This window comes from Siniperca chuatsi, linkage group LG9 (genome assembly GCF_020085105.1).
Source record: "Siniperca chuatsi isolate FFG_IHB_CAS linkage group LG9, ASM2008510v1, whole genome shotgun sequence".
Taxonomy (NCBI): domain Eukaryota; kingdom Metazoa; phylum Chordata; class Actinopteri; order Centrarchiformes; family Sinipercidae; genus Siniperca; species Siniperca chuatsi.
In genome coordinates, this window is record NC_058050.1 from 13,202,733 (window position 1) to 13,230,428 (window position 27,696).

Sequence of the window (27,696 nt, forward strand, 5' to 3'; positions counted from 1 at the left end):
CCACGTGTCTCCATGGCAACGACCTCCAGCAGAGCAGTGCCCGTGTCTGGGCCACATTTCAGAACCTCCTGGGAGTCCACAGTGACAAGCCGTGTCCTGTCACACACTGACACACAGCAGGGTGCACAGGGCAGATGGCATCTCTGGTACACAACACAACAACACACAGTGTTTATGACAAACAGACTCTTGATTTCTGGGTAAATTTTACAACATTGCTAGAATTTATTGAATGCTTTAGGAAAACTTCTTTTTTCGTTTAAAGCCCCATCCACACGTACAGGTAGGGAGTGAGATGGATGAGCAGATGCTTATTGATATAAACTTTAAACTCATAATTCTGATTCAACGAGTCTTCCAACTCACTACTCTGTTGCCTATATGCCTTACACAAACACATGTGCACACATGGAATCTATTGGCATTCAATTTGAAGAAAAACAACTGAAAATTGGATTTAAAAAATGATTCATACGAAAATGCTGGTGGCAACTGGATTGTAAAAACACCATTTGCAGCACACTCAGTTTAATTGCTTATTGGTAATGACTTTGATGACTCTGGTTGATCTGTGGCATAATAAGCAGGTAATTTGCATTATCTCCCTATTTTCCCCACTCCTGATTATCCTGAACTGTTTTTGCTATATGACAGGATCTTGTTTACTGTAAACTGCCGCAAACAGTGTCTTACTGCCACAGGAATCTTTCTGCTGCATGGAAACAAAGTATGACTGAAAACCAGTTTAAATTGACCTACTGCAGTCACATTGTGCTGAAGGAAAGACAGATAGCAAAAGAACCACATTTTGGTTGGACAGGTTTTCCATCTTCCATGTCTAGGTAAAAGGAGATAAACATGATGAAATATGAGTGTAAGTGTGTGTCCCTCGTGGGTTACATCATGGTGATTGTAAAGGTTTAGAGTCGGTCTGCTTTGCAGCATGTCTTTCACCATTTCACAGAGGCAGTCAGAGTGGTGGCCCTGGAGCTCTACAGTCAAAGTTGATAAATTAGTAAACATATGCTTAAAGACACACGCAGACATCTGTGCCATGCACATGGACACATACACACACAAGCTTGCAAGCAGGCACAGAGAAATGGACAGGAACACACACACTACACACACCTCTGCAGGAGTGAGGGTCACTATGATGGATGCTATCCCTGAATGGCTGTGAGTATTAAAAGCCTGGCGACCTGGTAAAAACAATCAGTCATGTCAGCTTGTCACAGCTTGAAATTAATCACTCCTGTGTCTGTGATAATTTCCTGCATTAATTATTCTGACCATGTAGCTTAAATAGTCTGCGCACTGTGTGTGTGTGTCTGACAGCACTATGTGTGAAAGAACATTTAGGGAGATGAAGAGGAGTTTGAGGAGTCACTGAGAGGGAAGTGATGTTGTCAAACTGCACCCCCTTCTGGTCAAACCCTGTTAACAGCAGCTCTACACCCTTACTATGTGACACTGCCAAGAGGACAGAGATACAGAAGGAGGGTGAGGATGGACATAGGAATAAATCATTTCTGGTGCGGCTCTTTTTGGTGGTAAAAATACCAAAATATTTGTTCAGATCATCATCATGAGTTGGAGGGAGAAAAACAGGGTGGCAGAGAGAGGATGTAAACACTGGCTGTTCCAACCTACTGAGAATGTTTGAGCACACTGCTTTGTGTTGGCTAATTGCAGCCTACCTCCTAATGGAGGAGACAGATAATGTGTTAGGACTGTTGTCAATACTTTGCATGGGAGAGAGGCTCAGAAAATGTAAATATATAATAACTAGCCAGATGCCACTCAGTTGTTTTGGTTAGCCAAGTTGTTATTGAGTGTGTTTACACACAGGCGGCAAATGGATTATTGCCCCTGTCAGAAAAGTTATTCATGCATATTTCAGCTGATAGTTTACAAAGAAAACAAGTAGATAAATTCTGTATTTGAGCAATAATTTATAAAGGATGTGTTTCAAAAGTACACAGACAATACTTTCACAAAAATGTGAAAATGATGAAAGTGAATTCTTGTGCTACATACTGATTCCTAATCAACAGTTTCACAAATGCATGCATGTGAATGTGTGAGAGCGTGTGTGTTTTTGTGACTCCCCTTGTTCGGCATCCCTTCTAGTCCGTGTAAGGAAACTCCCCTCTGATACAGACATAGACGGTTGCTATGGAAACCAACATCACTTTTCAGGCAACTGGGGAGGGATGGAAGGAGGAAGAGAGAGTGGGGCAGGTAAAAGCACAGAGATTAAATGAATATGAAATTCTAATGTAATCCTCTGTGTGCGTGCGTGCGTGTGTGCGTGCGTGCGTGCAAGTCTCAGCATCTGTCTATGAGTGCATAAATATGATAAGCAGAAGGGAGGGAAGATAGAAAAGAGAAGAGGAAATAAAACTGAATGAAGAAACTTGCTGTGCTTGTGGGGTACTGGGACTGAGGGCAGGGTTTGGACCGGATGGAGGAAGAGGAGGAAGAGGAGGGGGGACAAAGAAGCAGGGGAGCTACAGCCCACTTTCAGCCTCTTCTCTGCCTTTGATGGCTGATGGTTAAGCTCCCTTCAGATGATAAGAAATTTGCTCTTCGCTCACCGCGAGGTAGAGCACAGAGCATATTGCATACACTTACAGAGGCAAAGCGCAGCTCAGGTATACGTCATCAAAAAGTGTGCAAGGAAGCTATTCACCATGTTTCTAGGCAACAACAAAAGTTGCAGTTGCAGACCGTTTTGTGTACGATGCAGTTGAGTTTATTTGAAAAGCAGGCCCTGGCAACTGCCATCCAGACCAGCTGGCGACAAAAAAAAAACGGCAATCAAGAAGAGTTTGGGTGCATGAAACATTGTTGTCTCATTATGCAAAAGGAGAATACACTTTTCCTGGTGAGATTGTGGTATGTCTTTGATGTTGAGTTCGGGGAAATCTGACACACAGAGTATGAGTTTTTCTTCCATCACTCTCTACCTCCCCTACTTGCATGTGTCGCTTCTGGCTATGTCACACACAGTTGTTATCTCATTGGTTGCGCTTTGAAAGGTCAGCGGCAACCGAGGTCAAGGTTGAAATAATTTGAACTTTGAGCGCAATGCTTGGTGGCAATTTCGAGCAGTGTGCCACACCAAGGGTAGCACTTCTGCCTATCTGGGCACCACCGCTCTCCCCATAGGAAAACAATGGCACAGCCAGTGCAGAGCGGTTTTATAGCTGATGTATGGGTGCCTTTGGATGCCTGACGTTTTAATACTATCAAACACCAGCCACTGAACAGGCACACATGCAGTTGTCTCATTTGACTTGAAGCACATACCAGAGTCCCACCTTGATGTTGAGCGCCAGATGAGTAACACTGCTGGCATGCTGCTGATTGTTCTTAAACTCTAATTGGCTGACTTTCTCCACCTTCATCCTGTCCACATCTTCCTCCAAGGAGCCAGAGGCCACGACTTGGGAACTGCCTCATATATAATGAGGCGTGACACTGACAGAGGGCACCACCTAAGAAACAGAAACCTATATGGAAAGAGAGGGGAAAAAAGCCACACAGTCCGAGAGAAAAAGAAAATGTGAACTGGGAATTCAACGTCTGAGTAACACTGGGCCCATTGCTGTGAGTATAGTATGCAGAGGAGTTACAGGTAGCGGAGTTATGTCAGTGGAAGTGGCAACAGTTGAAGTCCTGTCAGGGGAGGAAGCAAAGCACAACTCCCCCGTGGCATTATTAAAAACCCCATCGTCTCTCCCTTTATCCCAATTCAACTGAACAGCCTGAAAAATAGGTCAATTAACAACCTCTGCTCTCTTACTCCCTCTCTCTCTCACACACAGATACAGGCACGTCCCCTGCATGCAGCCTGAGGGGGGTGGGGACGGCCAGCGTTGCCATGGAGCTAATTTTGTACTGGTCCGCTTCTGTGGTGATGGTGACAAGGGTATGTCCTGGATCCACTGCTTCTACCTGGACAGCAACCTGAACCATGATCAACAAGGTTTACACTTAAACATATAGAGTATGCAGTTGATATTAACAAACGAAAACAAAGAAAACGTCTTTTGCATTATGGAAAAAGAAAAAGGACAACAAAGTTACCCTTGTACAGCAGCCAGCTCCCTGGGGACCATATGAGTAGCACTTCACCAACTGTATCGGTTCTTTCTAGGAATGTTCATCCCCTTTCGTTAAACTGCCTGGCTGGAAATATATGTACAGTCCACTTAACTGTATAAATTCCTGTTTGGGTGCTGGCCAACCTTCTTAAGTCTTGGCATTAAAACTACATAAAAGATTTATGGATTTCAAAAAATTAAAGGACTGCAGTATAGTGAGGGTGTGTTAAATTTTAATGCCCAGGAAGCTGACTGCACACCAACCTTAAGTGTGAATGGATCAGGTAAACATTTAAGAGCCTGTAATCTGATCTGTTATACCAACAAACACACGCATTAATCATTTCATCCAGTATCACTAATGGAATGTCAACATTGCTTCCATGATTGTGTATGTGTTAGAGAACCAACTAATCCAATCAAGTCTCAAATGGACTGAGAAAAGTTTATTGAACAGAAAAGGCAGAAAGCATATTGCCATAAACGCCTAAGCCATTTATTGTGTGCATCCAGCCCCATTAAATGAAAATGTCTACTTAGGTGTCTATAAAAGGAAGGGTTGGCATTAAGTAAGTGAGGGATGGTGATGTGCTTCAACAACTCTTTGACTTACTTGGGCCAAGCTGGGCAGAGCTGAAGACCAGTTAGTTTTGTCCCCAAAAAGGAAGGCGAGTCAAGTCACCCACAATGTGACTGTGTAAACGGATTTATGTCCCCACAACATGAGTAATATATGAGGCCTGGCCCTGTATGTGGGGAAGAAGAGTTGATGTCCCCTGAAACGGGTAAGGGAAGATTGGTAAACTGGGCAAAATGATGGTCTCCCTATCTGCAGTGTCCTCTCCTCGGAAGGACAACATGACCTGGACTCACCACATACAGTGGTGTGAAAAAGTGTTTGCCCCCTTCCTGATTTCTTATTTTTTAAGTATACACAAAATGAAGTTTTTAAATGAAGGTTGTTATTATTAAGGGAAAACAAAATCCAAACCTACATGGCCCTGTGTGAAAACTGCCCCACCTGTTAAAACATAACTTAACTATCACACTGAGTTCAATTTCTCTAGCCACACCCAGGTCTGATTACTGCCATACCTGTTCTCAATCAAGAAATCACTTAAATAGGACATGCCTGACAAAGTGAAGTAGACCAAAAGATCTTCAAAAGCTAGACATCATGCCGAGATCCAAAGAAATTCAGGAACAAATGAGAAAGAAAGTCATTGAGATCTATCAGTCTGGAAAAGGTTATAAATCCATTTCTAAAGCTTTGGGACTCCAGCGAACCACAGTGAGAGCCATTATCCACAAATGGTGAAAACATGGAACAGTGGTGAACCTTCCCAGGAGTGGCCGGCCGACCAAAATTACCACAAGAGCGCAGCGACAACTCATCCAAGAGGTCACAAAAGACCCCACAACAACATCCAATGAACTGCCTCAGTTAAGGTCAGTGTTCATGACTCGACCATAAGAAAGAGACTGGGCAAAAATGGCCTGCATGGCAGAGTTTCAAGAAAACCACTGCTGAGCAAAAAGAACGTAAATGCTCGTCTCATTTTTGCTAGAAAACATCTTGATGATCCCCAAGACTTTTGGGAAAATACTCTGTGGACTGAAAGGGAGACTAAAGGGAGACACAAAGGCAGAGCAGGTTGAGTTAAAGGCACTTTGCTTGAAACTATGGTCAATAAAGAGGCTCACAGTTTGGCAACATGAAGGCAGTCCAAAGAAATCTGACACAGCTAAGGCAGAAAGCAGATCACAGACCAGCAAACACAAGCAGGTTTACAGAACATGGAACAGGCAGGCTGGAAAGACTGTAACACAAAGGCAGTATGGCACAAGAGAGTGGGATGTGAATTGGTCTGGCCCAGCTTCTTTCCCGATATTATTTCTCCTTTCATCATCACCGCGGCAACATCACTGTCACTCTCTGACCACCTCACAATGCTACTTCCCAATTTCTACCTGCTCAGCACACACACATTCATAAACGCACACAATCACCCAACAAATACAATCTTTCTGAATTCAATACTCCCACTCATAATACATACATAAATACACACATGCATGCATGCACACACACGTACAGACCTGTATGTGTTGGTAGAGTTGTCCCTCTGGTTGCCAGGGAAATAGGGGGGTTCATAGATCCCCACTTCCTGGTGAACTGTGACTGGTGGAGTCATCAGAAGGGTTTTACTGTCATGAAAAGGATGGGAGAGTTTGTGTACGTGTTTGCTTGCTCCTGTGCTATGTGTGTGCTGTCCCCCTGCAACAATCTGAAAGAGCTACACATTTCTACAACATGTTTTGTTGAAGCCTCCAGTACACCACTCATCTCTAATGTCAGCACAAAGAGAAGTTAGAGATAAACATCCTGTTGCGATAGGAACAGTCTCCCACTGACAGAACCTGGTGACATTTGGGCTGCTTGTTATGATGATGACATTATAGCTGACAGGTGTACCACGTGATTGTGGACCAGGACAGAAAGGTGATAATGGTGGCATCCACCTGTCTGCCTCTTCCACTGACAAAGCTACGTGCGCACACACATGCACAAAAACACACGAGACATCCTTGCCAATACAGGAGTGTGGGGTTAGGTCTCTGTTTTTAAGCGGAATGAGGCAGCTGGACTCCACCATGCAGACAGAGCAGCAGGGCACATGGAGTTCAGCAGAATCAACCAGGCCTGGAGAAAACGATACATGGGCAGTCAGAGGGAAGGAGAGTATAAAAAGACAAATAAGTTGTATTGTTTTTTTGCATTTGCACCATAGAACACACAATACCTGATGCTCCTATTAAAAGTGATTTTTTTTTTAAAGCAAGGCAAGTTTATTTGTATAGCACATTTCAACAACAAGGCAATTCAAAGTGCTTTACATAAAACATGAAAGCAACATAGGGCAATATAAAAAGACATTTAAAAACACTAAATAGAAATAGTTAAATAGAAAATAAAAACAATTTAAATGGACTGCATTCATATAGCACTTTTATCCAAAGTGCTTTACAATCTAATTCACCCATTTACACACACCGATGGAAACAAGATACCATGCCATGCACTAACCAAGGCCCAATTATCTGAAACAATTGGGGTTCAGTATCTTACTCTACATGATGAGCCGCAGCTACCCATTTCTTAAAGACTAAGCACACACATGTTACTTTGGAAAGTGGTCAGCTGTATTGTGTATTATAATAAATGGCTTAAAACCTGTGAAAATGTTCATTCTACTAATGCATCTTATTTAAATTTATTAACATGTGTTCTTCCTGGTGTTACATTTTGGCCATTTCCTGCTTTTGCTTTTTCGTATATACGTATAGAATGTTCTTGTAGTCATATTCTTCTCATTCCTTTGGCAAAATTTGGCTGGAATATGAGTAAAAACATATCCCAATTTCCATTTTCTCTGGGTCCTTTGCTATTCTCGGCTCAAATAGCAATCCTGAAAGACTAAATGGATTTTCTGAAAAATGGAGAGAGCCTGAGAGACAGTTGGAGAGAGAAAGAGAGAAGCAGAGAAGAGTGTTAAAAAACTAGGCTATGGACATTACCTTGACCTCAAAATTATAGTACACAATGAAAATGCACATAGCCTGAGAGTGATGATGAACGCCCTGGGAGCAGAAGAGCCCGCCAGTAAATAACACAGATAACAAGCTCATCACATCTGGGTATGTACTGCTCCCTGGGCAGAATACTGCCTCAGGCGTCCTGGCTTTCACACCTGTTTTATTTTCAGCCTGGGCTAGACACACAACAGCTGAATTTATATGATGCCTGTTTTATGGAAAAAAAAAATCTATTTCCTCTGTTAAGGAGAGATTGTGTGAATGCTGTGACTGCCTTCATGCTCAAGTAAATTTACTTATGCATGATAAGCTCTGAGACAATTAGTGTGTAGTCACCTTTGGGACAAACATTGGTGTTTAATTTAAATAACTTTGACTCAACTATAATCAATCAGTAAGAAGACATATAACAAGTTGTTGTTAGGATCTCAATATATTGAATGTGACTCATTATTTCACAACATGAGGAATGGCCAGTAAGCAATTATAGAATATTTTTTTTAGTTTGGCGCATTTTGACAATCCATGCACACAAAATGTAATATGTAATAGCGAAATACTTGATACTATTCTGAACAGCGATGTCTTCACTACCTTGATGATGAATGTAAGCGTCTATTTGTAATCACACAGTATTTGAAACTCTTGTACTCTAACAATAATAGTTGGACAAATCTACACAGTCTATTCTATACAAAGACCAGACAAGCGAAAAAGTGTTTAAATGAACAAAAAGTCAAAGAGACAAGAGAAAACTAACTTCACCCTATTTCCATGGCTGCCTATTTTGAGCATTATAAACCTAACAAAGGATTACACCCAATTAGAATGAGGACATCTGACAAACATGCAAATCCTAATAAAAACAATCTTGCGTTGTAAAATGCATCTCTCACTGGCAATTTGAATTACAGAAAAATGGAAAATAGGACAAACAATCTTACAGTATGAGTGACTGAGTGACCTGTCACCACAGGCATTTCAGACATTATCAGTTAAGCAAGGACCCAATTGAAAATCAGTTCCGTAGCCACATCAGGCAATGCAGTAAATGCAAGCACAAAATGACTTTTATTCTTATTTGTGCCACATGTACATAAGATTATTCTTGCTGGCTTTTAGTCTAGTAAAGTTTTAGCAATATACTTTTCCTGCTTTTGATTTTTATACTTGATTTGAATCTTAACTCTCTGCACCAGCAGTCATCACAGTTCAACTAAATTATTGTACTTTATATTCACTGTTGTTGCATTGACTCACATGTCAGGTAAAGGTTGCATATGGTTTACTGCAAACTTAATCATAACCAACACATACTCAATACAACCTCGACATTTTCCCTAACTATAACTTAATCTCAATTTAGACTCAAATCATTTTTCCTTGTGCTGAATGCAAATGCAGGGAAACAAATTGACAACATCATTCTTATCCCTACTTAGACAGCCTTCTCTAATTAGCTGAATTAATATGTGAAATTGGTCCCAGATTTGACAAAGGTAAAACCATACACAGACATACACTGACCATCCACATGTCTCCACTTCCCCTCACCAGAGTCCCATGCTCACATGATGTTGGTGCCAGTATAGAGGACACTGATGGAGCAGAAACTAGAATCTACACACACAGCACATAGTTTTTTATAACACCAATTACTTAGACTGTCCTCTCTGTTAAAAATAAGTTTACACTCATTCAAAAAGTAATTAATTCCAACTTCAGGCGTGAAGGACTTTGCACTCCAACACCTGCTCATATCGCCTTGGCTAGGTAACACACACACACACGTAAATTTTCTCGGCTGCAATTCTGAAATTTATTTTGACACTATTTGACTTAACTGACTATTTGATTTTCTTACTAATATTAGCTCAAAGAAGCAAAACTACTGCAATAAACTGGTGTTTTCGGTTTGTCATGGTGTAACGTTTGTTAGCAATATCTTAATTAGGTTATCAGGTAGCTACAGATAGCTAATTTATTAACCCCTGCCAAGGTGCATTCTTCAAATATCGCGAGAGGATGAGCAAGTACAAATCAGTCTCAGTGACGTACCTGGGAACTACTGAATCCATGGTAACCCTGGAATGTAAACATCCCTCACATCAGAGCAAAAATAACGCTGTCTTCAATTTTTCACAAACACAAAATACCCAACTTACTGGGCTCCAGAAATGAGTTGGCCACAGTCACAGAGAGAGATAATCTTTTTACAAGAAGATATGAGAAAATAGGCCCACGATTGACCGACAAAATTAGTAAAATAGTCTGTAGCAACTCTAAAATTAGCTTGTAACAGTATGTAGGCCAAGTGTCCAAATGGTACTTCTTCAGTGTCGAGATGCACACAATTAACCGCAAAATGTGCTTACTGTTGTCACACATTAAGGGGAATTGGTCACACTGAATGAAAGCTATACAATCTGTAGGCTAGTTCAAGAAAGTTTTTTTTAAATCTTTCTAAAGCATCGCACAAGAAGCCCCGTCGCACCGAGAAAAAACCCCCCAATAAAAAACATACTAAAAACCCCACAGAAAACATGGAAGCTATAATGTTATAGATATATACTTTATTAATTCTCTCTGATAAAATAAAATTACAAAAAAATTTCAACCTCAAACGGCACTTTCCTTATTCATAATTAGGTATTGTTAATACATGTATCATAATTGTCATGATGAATGAGAAGAATTCTATAGTTTAGTAATATTAGATATCAGCTATAACTGCGTTTAATCATAATGGTAGAAAAGACTATGCAATACAAAGCTAGATTTCGTTAACAGCATACTATACAATATTCCAAGCGTATGTAATTCAGTATTCCGGCCACAGCGTGTCGCTATAAGACAGTTTTCGATATTGTCTCCAATGCAAGGGTAGGCTTGTCTCTTTTCCCATCACACCATTATAATTCCTCTCAGATATACCTTAGTCTTTCTTTCTATGTTGTATTTATTTCATAAACAGCTGTTCCTTCATGGCCATTTATCCTTTATAAGGTTTATTTGTGTTCCCTTGTGTTCATCCGTAGTCCACCATGATCTGCTTTAAAGCAGTGAAGAGCGGTCCATGTACAGCACTGTAACAAGTCCATGCCCAGATTTTCACAGTTATTCCCTCAGAAATATTGTCAAGATATTTGCAACGCAACGCCTCCTTCCATATTTTGTCCCCAGTGACAGCAGCGTTCCCTGCCTCTTATTGAAGTCCATTTAAGAGAGAGCACTTTGGTTGTCGAGGTGTGTTAATATCTTTGTGTACATGCGTGTGGGTGTCTGTTCCTGTGTCTGCATGGCAGTTTAAGTGATAGAGCAAGCAAGAGTGGTTGAGTGTATTTCTTTACACAGAATACATTCATGATGAGAGTGTGTTGTTTTGGGACTGCAAGCTTGAAAAAGAATGGCAGTGAGTAGTCTTCTTCCCTTCATAAAGGGTCATAGACACAACCGTACACTGTGAAAAAATATTAATCACATCAACTTATAATCACACAGCTAAATAATTGTTGGATGTTTTCAAGTCAATTAAATTAATAATGTAAAAATAAATATTTTAGTAATTCCAAGTAAACATATTTTCAGAGAATGAAAGCAAAACAATAGATACTACAGCATCCCAATCAATCAGACTCCAATGACTTAAGTAAAAGAATAAGCAGATCATTTATTATTGATGGATAACATTTTGACTGTTATTTTAACTGTCTGCAGCAGATCTCTCAGTAGACAGACTCCATTAAGTCTAATAACATAAAATGAGAACACTTGCCAAATGTGGAACATTAAGTTTGTGCAAGGCTCTGTCTTGTAGAGTCAGTGTTTTATAAATAGTCTTGATATCATCTTCAGAATGAATCAACCAGATTGCAATGCCAGTTTAATAAATGTTGTAATCTATTATTTCTTCCAACAACCATCCCAGTATTAATGCACTTGATACAACTATAAATTTTCTGAGGTTTTCATAAGAAATGTTCACATAAATTAAACAAAATCAAGTTTTTTAAAAGGCTAATTTCAGTACAGCAAACCTACAAATACACTTAAACATCAGTTCCACTTAATCTGTAATTCCATAAATGCAGTAATAAAGTCTTGTTGTAGTTGTGTTAGGTTATTTTATCATCTGCTACTGTCTTCCTCATCACAAACAGACGTTATGATGACTCATGGCCGTCAGTTTCGTACCAGCTTATTTCAACTTGATCTGTAATTTGTGTAGTTAAGTGAATGGTTACGATTCTCCCAACTGAGTAGTTAAAAATGTCACAACTATGCATTGTAAGTCTAAACTACTGCATTAGCTCACACCCATAAAAGATAAGTCGTTTGGATGAAAATTTTTTACAGTGTGTCTACATTGCTTGGCAGTGCTCTGTGGAGATTGACAGTGCATTGAGTGCTTGGCAGTATAGGCTTTAGTATTATATTGTGGGCTACTGCATTCATTTCTTTGTGTGAGTGTAAATAGGGCCTGCATTGTGAAATATTGTGTATTGATGTTTGTGCTGTGTTAACTTGTATTGCGTGGATGGTATGTCGAGAGATATATATATATATATATATATATATATATATATATATATATATATATATATATATATATATATATATATATATATATATATTGTTTGTGTGTGTGCGGTGCATGCCACTAGTTTTTTTATCATGGTCGTATTGATCGAACCTTCTGTTAAAGGGATGCTCGTTAACACACAATTAGCATTCAGATAGAAAATACATCATAAGGATAAAAAGTCATGGTCATTAATTCCTGATGAAAGGAGAGAGAGTTTGCGAGATAGGGAGGGAAAGAGAGAGAAGGAGAGAGAGAGATAGAGAGAGAATAAAAGGCCCTTTTCAGTGACTGGAGTGGATTCCATTTAGGAGCTATGAGTTCATATAATTATTCCTAGTTATTTCTCCTCCTCTCTCCTTCCCCCTCCTCATCCTCTCTACCTCCATTTCTCACCGTCTTGACATCCTTCCTCCCCCTCACACCTTTAGAGTTTCCATTTTATCTCCATTTTTCTTCTCCTTCCCTCGTCAGGGAAAGCGCCCCAAAGTCCCTAACATTTCTCATCATTCATACTGGCCCTCCATCTTAATCCTATTATTTCTCCTCATAGTCCCCTCTTTTTCCATCCCTCGTGGAGCGTTAGTTTCAGAGGATCACCTCACATTACTCTCCTCCTCCCTCCTCATTCCTCTCCTTTAATTTGAAGTGAGAGGACTAGAACAGTTCCCCCTGCTCTCTCCCTGTTTTCTTTCCATATTTGTCCTCTCCTGGTCCTCAGAGCTGTCTTCAGCAGCTAGAAGTGCAGGTGTTGAGGTTGGGACTGGCCTCCAGGCTCCCCTCTGGGCTCAGTGGTGGGGGCGACAGAGGGGACTCCAAGGCTAAAATAGGGACCTGGGAGGGGGGTTGCACTGGAGATGTGACCTGGACTGGAGAAACTGAAGCTGGAGCAGTGGTTAAAGAGGCAGCCGGGGACAGTGGGACCACAGCACCTCCTCCACCACCTCCTCTTCCATCCCTCGCATCCCTCTCTCGAAGCAAGTGGACCAGGGCGGCGTGCTGGGCGCTGAGCGTAGCCGAGAGGTGGGCAGGCAGGGTGTTGAAGCCGGCGGTGAGCTGCTCCACCCGCTGCTCCAGGGACAGCATCTGGCGCTCCAAGTCCTCGCTGCGGTCGTTGAGCTCCGACATGAGCTCATACATGACGCTCTGCATCTACGAGAGGAGAGGAGAGGAGAAAAAAGGAGAGGAGAGGAGAAGAGAGTGGGAGATGACTCAGTGCACACAGAGTATTTTGAAGAAAGGAGACAGATTGCAAATACGTAAACAGGAGTATTATGAGGGTTGCTTTATTAAAGTTCATTATTATTTTGGATAGAATAAGAAGAGACAGTGAAAGGGGTTAGAGAGTGAAAAAAAGTGGAAAGAGGGTGAGCATGAGACTAGGGAGGAGTGAGTAAGACACTGAGCAAAAGGAAAAAAGAGGGGAGTAGAAGCTGGAATGAAGAAGAGGCTGGAGGGAAGTCTCTATGGGGGCGTTATAACATTGTGAAGCAAGAGAGAGAGAATGAAAGCGTCCCTGCCTTGCACATCCTGGACTCTGTAACCATGGTAAACGCACAAGTGGCCAGTTGAGATGGAGTCACATTGAGATGGCATAATTGCAAAAATATTTGCTGCTAAAGGCATTGCTCCTTGGAAAAACGCAAACACACACACCCTCACTTGATTTTTCTCTCCCTTTTATTCAAGTCTCCATCTCACTCCCTCTCCTCTCTCTCTTTCACAATCACATACACACTCACACGCAGACACACACACGTGTGCGCTCACATTCTCACTCAGACACCCACACAGTAACAGAAAAACATGAGCACTCCCCTTCCTTCTCTCTTTTCCTCCTCACTCTCTCACTCAGTCATCCCTGTTTTAACACTTGTTCTGGTTGCTAGGAGACACCAAGCCATAGAAAACGGGCAGGTCAGCATTGAAACGGAGGAATGTTGTGGTATATTTTGAGGGGCAAAGGCATGTTAGATCTGAGTTACTAACCTGTGCAACGGTTATGTGTCTGTGCAAGTGTATGACCTATATAAATAAACACAGATGTGTGTGTCAACTGTGTGTGTGTGTCTCACCTTTGAGAGGTCCACTAGTGTGTTGGCCTGATCACTGAGTTTCCTCTGCTCCATTTTCACACTGCGTAATCTGCAAACAGATACATACACATACACACATTAAATACACAAACACACATACAAAGTTGAAACCCAGTAAATACACAGCGGCTGGTCCAGAGAGCTAATCCCCCCGGGCCCAGACGACAACAGTGTGGAGCGGTCACCTTGCCTAGTTCAGCTTCATTTCTACCTGCGGTGTGTCGCTAAGTACAAACATAGTGAGCACACAGTGTGCTCTGAAACACTATAATTTTGTAATGCAGGTGAAAATATACATACATTTAATGTTGAAATAGGACTCTGGCTCTGGAGTGAGTTTTAATATTAAGAAACCTTCAGGGGAATAATGCCTACGGGGAAATAAACTAAGGGGGAATGAAATTGGATAAAATAAAATAAATCATCTTTCTTCAGTCCAATTAAAAATAGGCTGGCTGACTCACACAATACAATAATTAGTGAACTAAAGGTCTAATCTGTGTCATAAAACAAACCACATGGCTTCCTCCATTATAATGGAGACTTATTTTATGAGGCTGCACCTCCAGATGAACTTGTCTCCCTGTTACGGTAACAGGTTTGAACGAGAAAAAGGTACTCATATCCCCATAACATGTTACTGTTACTGTGTTCACAGAGTCAGCCTGTCATCCACAGTTCACATGCTGCAGGATTAGCCTTTCTATGTTACAATTAATTGTCTTAGGTCTCTTGACTCTGGCTTTTGAAGGCACTTGTTAATGTTCCCAAGTCTAGGCTGCACTGTTCAAGATCAAAAGGAACAAGCAACAAAAAAGGGCTACTTAATTGTGATGCTAGACAGAGGATATACAAAAATCTTTGAGTATAACAACCTTTAACAATACAAAAACTCTATCCAAATATAACTAAACAATGCTGGGAATATTACAATGCACAATTAAGTTTGGCTCTATGTATTTGTATCATCAACAATACTAAGCACAGATAATATGATGATCAGAGTGTCTCTAATAGTACAAAATGCAACGATTATCCAGTCCCACAACTGTATTTGCCTGGAGTGAACCTGCCCTTTAGCAGATGATGATTCATTTGTGTGTGTGTGTGTGTGTGTGTGTGTGTGTGTGTGTGTGTGTGTAGGGATTCATGCACTTTATCTGATTATCAGCGTTGATTCAAACCTGTGGGTGGATAGAAAGTACAGCTGATTTCAAAGGATTCATCAGCTCAGCGGCACTGTTGTGTGCATGTGCTTATGTGCATGTGTGTGTTTTTGAGTGTGTGGGTGCGTGTAAGTTGTGGTCTCACTGATGTATGGCCTGTAGGAACTTCCGCTGGTGTTTGCGGACCCTGGAGTGGTCGATCTTCTTCATCAGCTTGGTGTGTTTGTAGATGAGCCAGGTTTCCCTTAGCACGTTAGCCGCTGCATTCTTTATCTGCTCCCAGACAATTAGCACACACACATACACACACATTGTTAGCAACAGGTAGCCCTTGGCAACTGAAGCAGGCAACAGGTTTGCCCAGCCCTGTTCTCCATTGTCTCCCTGCAAAGAAAAAAGACTAAACCATCGTTCTCTTCTTAGAGGCTGCCCTCATTCTCTCTGTCTCTCTCTACACACACTGGCTTGCTTGCCAATGCTTTTCATAAACAGCTCTCTCCTTAGGGAGATTTGGCAATGAGAACCAGCAAGAGTCTCTCCCTCACACACACTTCTCTCTTCTCTCAGTCTGTCTATGTGCCACATTATATCTTAGACTAACTTAAAGGGCCGCATTATCTTGGCTGGTTGGAAGTAATTCACTACAGCACTATCGTAGTTCATTAAAACCAGTGATCTTCCATTTAATTATGACAGCAACTGAAAGAAACAATAGCAGCGACTCGTGCTGCTCTTAAACTAGCTGTCAAAGACAAACCTCATCCCTGCGGAAGAGACACAGTAGAGAAATAGCCTATGTAATGATGCTCACTTATGGAAAGCCTGATAGCCATCAGAGTCCATGGCAAGATGGTTATTTATCTCCATGTTACTGGTCAGGCATAGGCTTTCAGTTATTTTAGTTTGTACCATCTGAATGTGAGATTGCTGTGATTTAATAAAATACTCATTCAAAATGTCAGTGTAGGCTTCAGATCGATTTCTGTGGACAAGGACCGGGATTCTGTTAATTACATTACATTAATTTATATCCATATCTGCTCCTGTATGTTTCATGAACTGTATATCCCTATACATTGCTATGTAATTACAACACAGGGGTCTGACACCCAGCAAAAAAGCGCGGGTGGACACCATAGAGAAGGGAGAGAGAATCTGTAAGGACATAAATTGAATGAGAGACTTCAAAGAGATGCTGAGCACTGAACAAAGAACAATTATACCCCCGTCTGAGGAGCACAAAAGACCCCGGCAGCTTGGCTAATCAGCACCTATCCACTGCAGTCAAGGACTGCTCACACACAAACACACCTACACGTACACACATGCAGACAAACACACACTATTGGCTACAGATGAAGAGAGTAGGAGGCCCTGGGCCTTGCAGATGTGTTTTAAATGACACAGAGGAAGTCAAACCAAAAAGAGCTAATCCATCATACTATAGATAATATATAAGAACCCTCTACGAGATTGAGTCATACAGCTAACTTGCCATGTTACCAATCACTCTTAATGACAGTTAGCATTACAAATGTATACATTTTACCTTTGTACAGCTTGTTTACTGGTAGGATATTCAAATATAGTATGTAAATCTCATGTGAATAAACCCAACAAAATAAAAAAATATGTTTAGTTCACACGTCATGACAAACGGGATTTGGATGTAAATCTAGGGCTGGAGTATGAGGTAAACCCTGCTATCCCATGTTTCTCCCTCTGAGCCTCATCTCCCAGTGTGTATCAATAGGATTACAGAACTCCTATCCATGTAGCAAGGACAGGCACTGACAGAGCTGAAAAGATCCTAAAGAGGTATCATCAAAATAAATGTTGCTATGGCACTAATGTCAACATCATTGTATATTGATGATAGCGTTACAATCAATGAACAAAACACAGTTTCTCTAGTTTTAATCATGGACCAGGTTACTGAAGAGCACATTTAATATCTCTACAGGCCCATTGCTAAATTAATATGTCAAATCCTATTTATCAGTCGATTAATCACTGCAGGGTGAGTGAAATATGATGAATGATGGCACCTTGTGTCTGTCCGGCCGGCTCGCTGTGGAAATTTTCACACAAACTTCCAACATCTGTCCAGCACTGCAGAGGGAGCCTTTTGCACTGCTTCAGGGCATTTAATTATACAATGCTAAAGCTTAATCCTGGAAACTGCTCCACATGCAAATAACAAGGACTGACAATACCACACTGTTTGTATCTTACAGTTAATTCCCCCAAACAGCCTCTTTATTTTTCTTTCTCTCTCCTCCTGGGAGCAAAGACGGCAACTCCATAAAAAAAAAAATAAAAAAAATAAAGACAACATGAAACGCTAAGAATACTCCACAAGAAACCAAACGACAGCAGCAGCAGCCATTCCTGGACCATATGGCCTGTACTTGGGCAACCATGATGGGGCCATATGGCTGGTTTGGGTCAAAGATCTGTTCTGGCTACTCCCCTACATGGCACACCTTATGGTAGGTACATGAGAAATCTGTTAAGACAAGGGGTTCCCACACCTCAGCATGTTGGGTGGTTGATGACATATTGTGGAGTATAAATCAATCAGTACAAATAGAAATATTTTGGAATTGTCATTACAGACAATACTACTACCACTATTAATAATGACAGTAATGTAACTCAAATATTTAGATATTAGTATCAGAAAATAGAAAAAAAGAAAAGAATTGAACTCTGACACTTTGTTTATTGCTTATACTGAAAAAAATCCTGCATTTTTTCCCCTTAATTTTTTGAAGTAATGGAGACATTTTTCTAACATCAGAGGAAAAGCAGAGGCGCCTGACCCTTCTAACCCAGAAGAGCATTAATAACCTATGTGAGTATGTAATTACTAATTATGCGCTGTGGTGCTAGAGATACAATGGTGTTTTCTAAGAGAGCAGAAAACATAAACAAACGGGCCAATTATCTTGGCAACAACCTCCCACCTCATCCATGTGCCACAGAGACACGTGGCCTTACCTGCTTTGACCTTCCCCTCAAAAGGCATGGTGACAAAGGGAAGAGACAAGTCTCTCTCTCTCTCTCTCTCTCTCTCTCTCTCTCTCACACTCTCACACACACACAAACATGGTCACACATCCATGAATGCACACAAACACAAGAAAGAAACTCTAACAAATAAATGGAAGGTCACAGAACATTTCATAAAATTAAAGTTATAATTGGCTTCCACAGGTTTTATACGTTTTGTGTCTCCTGAATGAGGTCATTTGCTAGACGACACCCACAGCACACCATAGAGAACCTTCATAAATCTAGATGGTGCTCCATTAAAAGGAAGAGTACACTCAGTTTCAGTTGGTAAAAAGTGAAAGAGAGATGTGTAAATGCAGTCACTGAGTGTCAAATAAATTTTTTGTCGCTGTCACAATACATCCAAGCTAATAATGATCCATCTGGCTTGCGTGTGAATTAAAAGGCTGTCAGGGAGTTATTTTTACTGTGTGGAGTGAAAGCTAGCTTAGTAGAAATCTTCGGGGGTTAGATTGCTCCCATTTGGCTAGTGGTGTAAACATTGGAAAGCAATGCAGCACCTTCTTCTTGGCCAGAGCCCAGAGTGCAGTCTGAATATTCAGAGAGGGCGAAGCTCTGAATATGCCACAGAGACTTCTAAAAGTGCTCGGAATGAACTGATGGTCCAGAGTGGAGGCAGAATACACATTCGGAGTGCAAATTTATAGGAAGACGTAACATTTTCAACTGACCCCCAGAAACAGACTCAGTTAGCCATATTCACATGGTCAGTTGGCTTATTGCTTCAATGAATGGCATTTAATTGACATGGTCGTGCCATCAAAAGGAAGGACTCCACACCACTGACTTAGCACGTACAGGAAGTGCATCCTGCTTTTTCGGTGTTGAGAGCGTTCTGTGAACGTTCAAGGCGATATTCTGACCAGATGGACTTTCAGCAGTGCTCTGAATAACCAATACTTCAGTTTGGAGCCACACTACACTGCTGCAACCAGAGTGCCAGCCTTTTTAACCCACGTTTAACACAAGCTCTGACATCAAACATGAGCACTTAAAACCTCACACACGGTCGACTTAGGGGCTATGTTAACTGTTATTTAATTAACATCCGTATTAATCCTATCAAAGGGTGAGGAACACTCCACTTCACTGAACTCTGCATGAAAATTAGTCATGTGCATTAAACTCTCCCTGATAAGGTTATTACGTCCTCAGCACCCAATCTGCAGCACACAAGATTTCAACTTCAGTCTTGTCGGGCGCGTCTAAAAATCTGATCTGAGGATGAAAGCAGACAACACTCAAGTGATGGAAAAGTTTATTTTACTGTGAGGTGTAGAAGTTAGTTTGCTTGCAGTTTTAGGGCTCTAGTTCTGTACTATTTAGGCACTGGTGGACAACCACACCCAACACTTTTTTTTACACAACACATGTGTAATGATAAAGACAACAACATCAAACATAGACATTATCAGCAACACGGTCCACTGGCTAAGAGCCTCACTGATTGGCATTTAATTGACATTCTTGGTATTCCTGCAAAAGGTAGGAAAATCCATTTTACTGACGCAGAAAGCCAATGTGTGTGCTTTTTGGTCTATTTGTGCATGTGTCTATTGTTGCATTATTCATTATAAAGCCTTGAGTGATTGTATTCTCTTGTTACGATGATATGGCAGAGAATGGCCCCAGCCATGTAAATCAATGTGCATACAACAGCTTCAGTCATTGGTTTCTCAGTAATAGAGGGCAGGAGACAATTACCAATGCATAAACCGAAGACCCTTTGAAGGAAATGTCACCAAGCAGCATGCTGTATTGTGTTGAAAGTAACTGCTGTATGGCACCTCCCTTACCTAATGACTGGCTTTGTTAAGATTGTGATTTACTGGATTAGGGACGACATTCACTTTAAAATTGTATGGTATGATTGTCTTCTTTATCTGGGTTCTGATAAAATATGATCAGCACCAGTTTTTCTATCTTTATGGAATGAATGGCATTGCAATGACTTATTAAAGTTGCAAAAAATATTATTTTCCATTTAAAAAGATGTCAGGAACATAAGACTACAGTTGCTGGGGGTGGGGGTGGGGCTGATCTTTAGTATAGTTTAGTTATAAACTGAGTGGGGAAGTTGAAATAGCTAAAACGAATGGATAAATTAATTAACCGTGCAGCTACTCCCGCTCCAATTGGTACAAATATGAGTTTCCATTTGTACGAGTAGCATACTAACATGCTCACAATGACAATGCTAACATGCTGATGTCAGGTAGGCATAATGTTTGCTCACCATCTTAGTTAGGCATGATAGCATGCTAGCATTTTCTAATTAGCACAAAACACACAGTACAGCTGAGACGAATATCTGTACAAAATTTCATGGCAATCCATTCAACAGTTGTCAAGATATTTCACTAAAAGCCAAAGATGTCAACCTGTTGGTGGTGCTAGAAGAAAAGTCAGGGGATCACCAAAGTCATTACGATTCATCATGGGGACCATAAATATATAACTGTGTCTTATATAAAAATATTTATTATAATTATATAATTAAAACTGTTAAATAACATATATAAAATTCATTCATCAGACACAAAAGGTTAGGCCTGCTTTAGATGGTCAGCTAAATTCCAGATTGTAAGTAATCTACATGCAAACACACAAACACATGGTTCAAGGTGTTAAACGTCTTGTGAAAACAGATTCTGGTTGACCTGGCCAGAGCCTACAGCAAGGTGAGATGAAAGCACGACGCCAATAGAGTCTATTTGGCTTCTCTGTCGATATCTTATCCACGCTGAAATTGATCACCCTACCCCGTTCAGTCACCCAGATACCCTGCTGCCATAATGTACCCTACATATTTGATATGGGAGCTATTTTTAAAACTTGGGTCTTTCAACTGTATGAAAAATTGAAAAGGACTGGAGGAGGGAGGGAGTGAGAGATGGAGGGAAGGAGGCAGGAAGAGGGCAAGGACGAAGGGAAGGAAAGGGCAAAGAAGGGAGGAGAGGAGAGATGGTGACAGATAGAAAGAGGGAGAGAGAGAAAGGGATTTACTGTAAGAGAGACAAATGTCAGAGGAGAGTGGAGGTGGGAGGGTGGAGGGGTGGCCATGTGGGAGGAAAAAGATTGGAGACGGAAAGAAAGAGAGAAACGGTAAGTGAAGGAGGAGAACAGAGAGGGCGAGAAAGAGATGACCTTTTATTGCCTTCAGTCACTCAAATGACATGGCACTCTGTCACAACAATACAGGGTGTTAGTGTTATGTAGTAGTTGGGGAGGGTGAAGGAGGGGCAGCAAAAGGACAAGCCGTTTCGCCGGGCTCTCGACCACCTTGTCTTCAACCCCAAAATAAATCTGAAAATATAGTACAATCACCCAAAGGATGATAACACATAAAAACTGTACTTTTATAAATTACAGTTCTGTTAGAGTCCCAAGGGTGCATTCAGAAAATGTGTGCTTTCTCTAAAAATGATAGTTTTGCTTTATTTATGCAAGACACACTCATTCACACCACACAAGCCTACACACCCTCTTGGTGAGTTGCGTGTCCATCATGAAGTTGTGTACGTGTTTCTCGGCCTTGGTCAGCTCCAGCTTCCTGGCTACCACGGCAACCACCAGAGCCGTACAGCCAGCACCCTGAGAGAGAGAGAGAGAGAGAGAGGAGGAGAAAACAGAGCACTGAGTCAGTCAGTAAAGGGGAGGAATTGGTAAATCGGTGGACAAATATGAGGAAGGGAGCCGCACGACAGAAGGAGAAGTGTATGGGAGAGAGGAGAGGATTAAGAGGGATAGCTCAGTTTCAGATTCACATTTCCTCATGTTCAGAGGCAAGCCAAGTCTATTTTCACATCCAATCCATCTGGTGTGTGATTCCTTCTATATCGCCTCTATATGTAGCTGAAAAATATGCCCCATATAGACAAAAAAAACACACATGAAAGATTGACACCACCTAATTTAATGTAATTAGATGCTGTCAATCTGAATTACATGGTGTCAGTCACCGGAGGCTCGAGGCCTGCGGGAAGTGTAAAACACGGACCGGTTTGTCTGCATTCCCACATGGGATATACGGCAAATTCATTTGGGAGAGAGTGACAGCAGTCTCTCAACCAGAAAGACATGCATGAGAGGAGAAGAGGAGCAGGAACACGGGAGAGGAAGACAGACTTAATTAACTTTCAGATTAGACACTGTTTTCAATGGGACTGTTGAGTGCTCACAGGTTCCTCTGAAGGGGCAGGCACAGAGAGGAAAAAAAGGAGAAGGGAAGAAAAGATAAAGAGAGTGAGGAGCTATGGGTAAATATAAATGGGGAAGGAAGGAAACACGGAGAGAGCAGTTGGAGAGAGGGATGAATGCAGGATGCGAGGGTGTGAGCACAGGGTAGGAGGAGAGAAAGATGGAGAAGAAGGCAATGTTAATGAGGTCACATATCTCCTGATAAGTAATGAATTACGATTGAGAGTGTTTAATGAAAATGTATGAGTGCTCTTCCTTCCTGCTTGTGAGTGTGTGCACCTCACAGTGGGAGAGAGAGAGAGAGAATAAAAGAGATATAGTGAGTTAGAGCGAGAGCGAGGGAGCATGCAATATTTTGAAGCGTGTAGGAAATAGCCAAGACTTCACCGAGCACAGTCTTGAACGATAAGACAGGTTTGCCAAAAATAACTTTGGCTGGGTTCAGTAAAATGTAACGCACAAACAGGCATTAGTGCCCATGTCTATACACTCATCCACTCTATTTGTGTTTATTTAAAAACTATGAATAAAAGATGATGAGAGCTGATGGAAAACCCATAGAGCATTCATACATGTCTGTACTTTAGGGAAAAGAGCCCTTGACGAATTGCTACAGTACAGTATGTACAAGTGCAGCGTGGTGTGCACGTACCCAACTGTGCGTATGTGTGTGTGTTCGAAATTGTCCTCCTCGGTCAGAAACAGTGGGGTGCTGATTGGTTTGTCAAGGCAGGCTATGTGTTTATATGCATGCATGTGCTAGCGAGTGTGTGCATGTGTGTGTATGTATGAGAGTTTGTTTGTGTATACGCCTGCATCCATTTGATTTCAGCAGGGTTCCCTGTGCAATCTCCGCAGAGTGACATGGCTGATGATGGCTGTGCCGCTGTGATTTGTTTCATACGCCTGGGTGTTTCCCTCGCTTCCTCCACTACAGCGCAGCCATTGACATAGCTATCAGAAAAAGGGTGGAATCACCCATCTTTGCTTCTGTGTAACATCTACACACTCCAGGTAAAAAAAAAAACAAACAAAAAAAAAAAAAAAAAACTGCATCTCTTTAGTTTCATGCAAAAAAACAAAAACAAACAGTGGTTAGTTTCCCAAACAGGACAGCAGGAACACATAGAGGAGAGGAAGATGTTCAACACGAAAATAGGTGAAGTTTAATTGCTCAATTAGTGTGCACAATACAAGCACTTAGGGACAGACAAAATACACAAATATAAAATAGGTTTGAAATGGCAGCTACTCTGCATTTATTTAACCTGACAACCCATCCAGAACTACAGTTTAACAAGAGGCTGTAGTAGATGGAAGACAAACAAAAACAGAAACACATATTCATATAGTTTGCAACACTTTTACTATAACCCCCCCCCACACACACACATTTGGCATTTATAGTTGTAAACATTAACACAATATAATGTAGTTGTAGGCAGATATGAGGCAATATACAGTATTTGTCAACAATTATAACTTCTCCTATGAAGACATGTTTTATATAATTACAACTGTGTTTCATTCATTATCTGTTTATACAACAATGTCCACTTATGGGTGCACACGGAAGGAATTATACTGTAGTTGTTGACAAATACATTGATTCACTTAACACATATCTGCATACAACTACATTATAGTGTGTTATATATCATGTATTAAACATTTATCTACTGCTTATAATAGGGTGGGTTAAAGTAAAGTGCATACCAGCATGCATGAATGTAGATATAAATATGCAAATATACACATGAACTGAATTATCCGATAATAATTCAGACAACATACACTTTTTGCTGTATATAAGGTCAAGGTATTTAAACATGTTGTGGAAGTCTACCATACCACTATTCACCCACCCACAACGACACACACACACACACACACACACACACACACACACACACACACACACACACACACACACACACACACACTAACACCTGGCACACCCCCAGGTAGCCTCGGGGCAGTGGTATATTCCAACACGGTTGCCTTTCATGTGTTGTCATAGTAACAACGCCGAGATTTTCTCCTATAGAAACTCATTACAATCATTCTCAACAAAGGAAAAAATCATATCCTAGCCTCTGCCCTCGACCTTTCACCCCTGCCCACCCTCCTTCTCTATCCTTTTCTTAAATCTTCTTTTCACTTCACCTCCACGCTCTGTTTTCCCACCACCTGGTCTCCCTCACCCATACAAGCCTCACCTTTCTCGTTCTACCTGCATCCTCACTCCTTCTCTGATGATCAACGAAAATAAACCACTCTGAACACAGAGTGTAGTGAGAGTGTGTTTGTGTGCGTATGTGTGTGACAGGAGAGTGTGTGTGGGAGTCATACTGAGAGTCAAGCTCTGTGTCAGTGTTTGTGTGGAGGATGCAGTCTGTAACAGTGGGCTTGGGACATTCTGTATCCACCCCTTGTTTTGTGCCTTTATGTGTGTGTTAACATGATAGTAAGATTTTGACTCTAAAACACAGATTAGATGATTCACCCAGCAAATGGGGTCTCTCTCTCTCTCTCTCTCTCTCTCTCTCTCTCTGTGTGTGTCTTTGTGCATGAGTGTGTTTATTCACACATTTAATGGACCATACAGTAAATAACGTGGGTGAGCTACAGAGAGGTTGCACAGACACAGTGAGGATGAAAAGAATATACATGTAGGTTTTTAGGAGTTTTGGGGAAGTTACAAATATAGACACCAAAATCATCAACAGTATGTGACCCTAGTAGATGATTTCAGCCAGTACTACACACTTACACTACAATGTCAAATAGCAAATTCATTTTAAAAGGTTAAAATAGTGCATCATTTTCCAAAACAGCACTAGTAAGCGAAGTATGTTACTTGTTGTGGAAAATATTATGAGATTTTGAGAGTTATATTGAGGGCTTTCTAATTCGTACTCTTGATTTTTCTTGAACCATCTTCTAGCACTCATTAAATTGCATCTTAAGGCACTTCTACACTGGCTTCAACATTCAGCCTTAGTGGTTACTGCTTTACTTTAGGCGCACTTTAACAAAACACACTCAGCTCAAGTGCAAAAGCACTAGGCATGTAAGTGTGTAAATGGAAGATTGGCACAGTGATGGTATTTGTAATATAATATAATGCTATTTTAGCATCTTATTATCTTATTTTCTTGACAAAACAAAGCCAAATCAGACGCTCTGCTGTTTGTTTTATAATCACTGAGCCAGTTGTCACATTATCACATCTTACCATGTAACTTGACTGACCTGTGAACTGTTTAGAGGTGCTTTTTAAAAATGTTAAGTGGTGCTCTTCTTTTGTATGAGCACATTGCCTTTACTTTTCATTCACTTTAGCAATCTCAAGTATGCTGCTGGCATTATTTCTACGAGAAAAAGTTTATGCACAATGATTCCCTCCGGTTTTAAAACATGGATGAAAGTGGCATCCATGGATGGCATTATCTAGTTAATGAAAAATGACATTTCAAATTTCTCAGGCTTCGTCATCTTTTTGTAGGAATGCCATTTTGAGGAACACATTGATAATGTAGTACCTAATGCATTACATGAGTCTGTAATGCAGAAAAGTAATATTATTACATAATTTGTTTAAGAAAAATGGCATTACCCCCAACTCAGATGAGCACCCACTGTGCAGTGACTTTCAGCTCTTTAGCTGCACACAGTCTTCTATTACTCACTGTACTCTCCCCTCTGGCAACATAAAACATGTGGCACATGGTGTCATATGAGAAAAGTATTCCCAGGTAACATATTATTATCATATTTTTTCATATCCATATCTTATTTTTTCTTTCCTGACCATATAAAAATCAGCAAAAGCCACCACATTTAATTTGAGATAACATGACTTTTAGCTGTAGAGCTATTAAAAAATTCTGATTTTTTCCTCCAATCAAGATCAGTGTATGTTAAAGTGATAGCATGGAAAAAGATAGTGTCTACATTCAAATTACTAAATCAGTTGAGTAATTGGACCAACTTCCAAAAACAAAAGGAAGCTAGACATGAAGAAGAAAAAGGCCTGTATGACAAAACAGAGACAGTTAATGAAACAAACACAGAAAGCAAGCAAGAAAGACTGAAGAGAAATAGTTTGAGGAGGGAAGAACACCTGTGAAGTGAAACAAATAGAGGAGCAGCTTAAACACTGATACTAACAGATGGACGGTGGATAGAAATAAACACATGGCCTCAGGGAAGGAGGGATGGACAGAAAGGAAAAGAGAGATAGAGGGATAAATAGAAAGAGAGAGAGACGGAATGCGAGAGAGGTAGTGGTACAGAAAGCAAGAGAGAGAGAGAGAGAGAGTGGGAGGACATGGCACACTGAAAGGTGGGACCTTCATTATGCAATGAGGACAGACAAGGGAATAACACACATAGACACAGATACACATGCACACACACACACACACACACACAAACCACTAACATGCTCTTGTTTGCACGCCTACACACCCAAAACACACAGAAGCACAGATGCAGGCTAATTCAGGGAGGATTGCCTAAATTACACAAATGGCAGAATTTCTCTCGCAGATGACAGCATGCTCTCTAATCTGCTGACCTTTGAACGAGGCGAGGACATCGCCGAGGGGAGGGAGAGCGAGAGATAGAAAAAGAGGGTAGAGAGGAAGGAAATGTACTGACCATGATTCCTGTGAGCAGACAGACTCCTTTGCCACAGTAGGTGTGAGGAACCATGTCTCCATAGCCGATGGACAAGAAAGTGATGGAGATAAGCCACATGGCTCCCAGGAAGTTACTGGTCACATCCTGGGCATCATGATACCTGAAAAGAAATACCGTCCGTGTTCAGAGGATAAAGTCAGTCAATAGTCAAAGATATA

At 41.0% G+C, this 27,696-nt stretch overlaps 1 protein-coding gene and 1 long non-coding RNA gene across 4 annotated transcripts in view; one reads left to right on the forward strand and one right to left on the reverse strand.

Annotated features, from left to right (window-relative positions):
• The first annotated feature begins 474 nt into the window (after positions 1 to 474).
• On the forward strand, positions 475 to 5,100 carry LOC122882166. The gene is made up of 3 exons (XR_006379302.1): positions 475 to 587; positions 3,436 to 3,615; positions 3,834 to 5,100. It is a non-coding gene; the product is annotated as an uncharacterized LOC122882166 (long non-coding RNA).
• Positions 5,101 to 10,262: 5,162 nt separating this feature from the next.
• The window catches only part of kcnn3 (potassium intermediate/small conductance calcium-activated channel, subfamily N, member 3), a 46,610-nt gene continuing 29,176 nt past the window's right edge, over positions 10,263 to 27,696 (reverse strand). For all 3 annotated transcript variants that reach the window (XM_044209265.1, XM_044209264.1, XM_044209266.1), the window contains 5 exons: positions 27,497 to 27,638; positions 22,115 to 22,225; positions 15,699 to 15,826; positions 14,367 to 14,436; positions 10,263 to 13,443 (listed from right to left, as the gene is read on the reverse strand). In XM_044209265.1, coding sequence (XP_044065200.1) covers positions 13,021 to 13,443; positions 14,367 to 14,436; positions 15,699 to 15,826; positions 22,115 to 22,225; positions 27,497 to 27,638 — 874 coding nt within the window. In that variant the 3' untranslated portion in view covers positions 10,263 to 13,020. The remainder of the gene's footprint in view (positions 13,444 to 14,366; positions 14,437 to 15,698; positions 15,827 to 22,114; positions 22,226 to 27,496; positions 27,639 to 27,696) is intronic.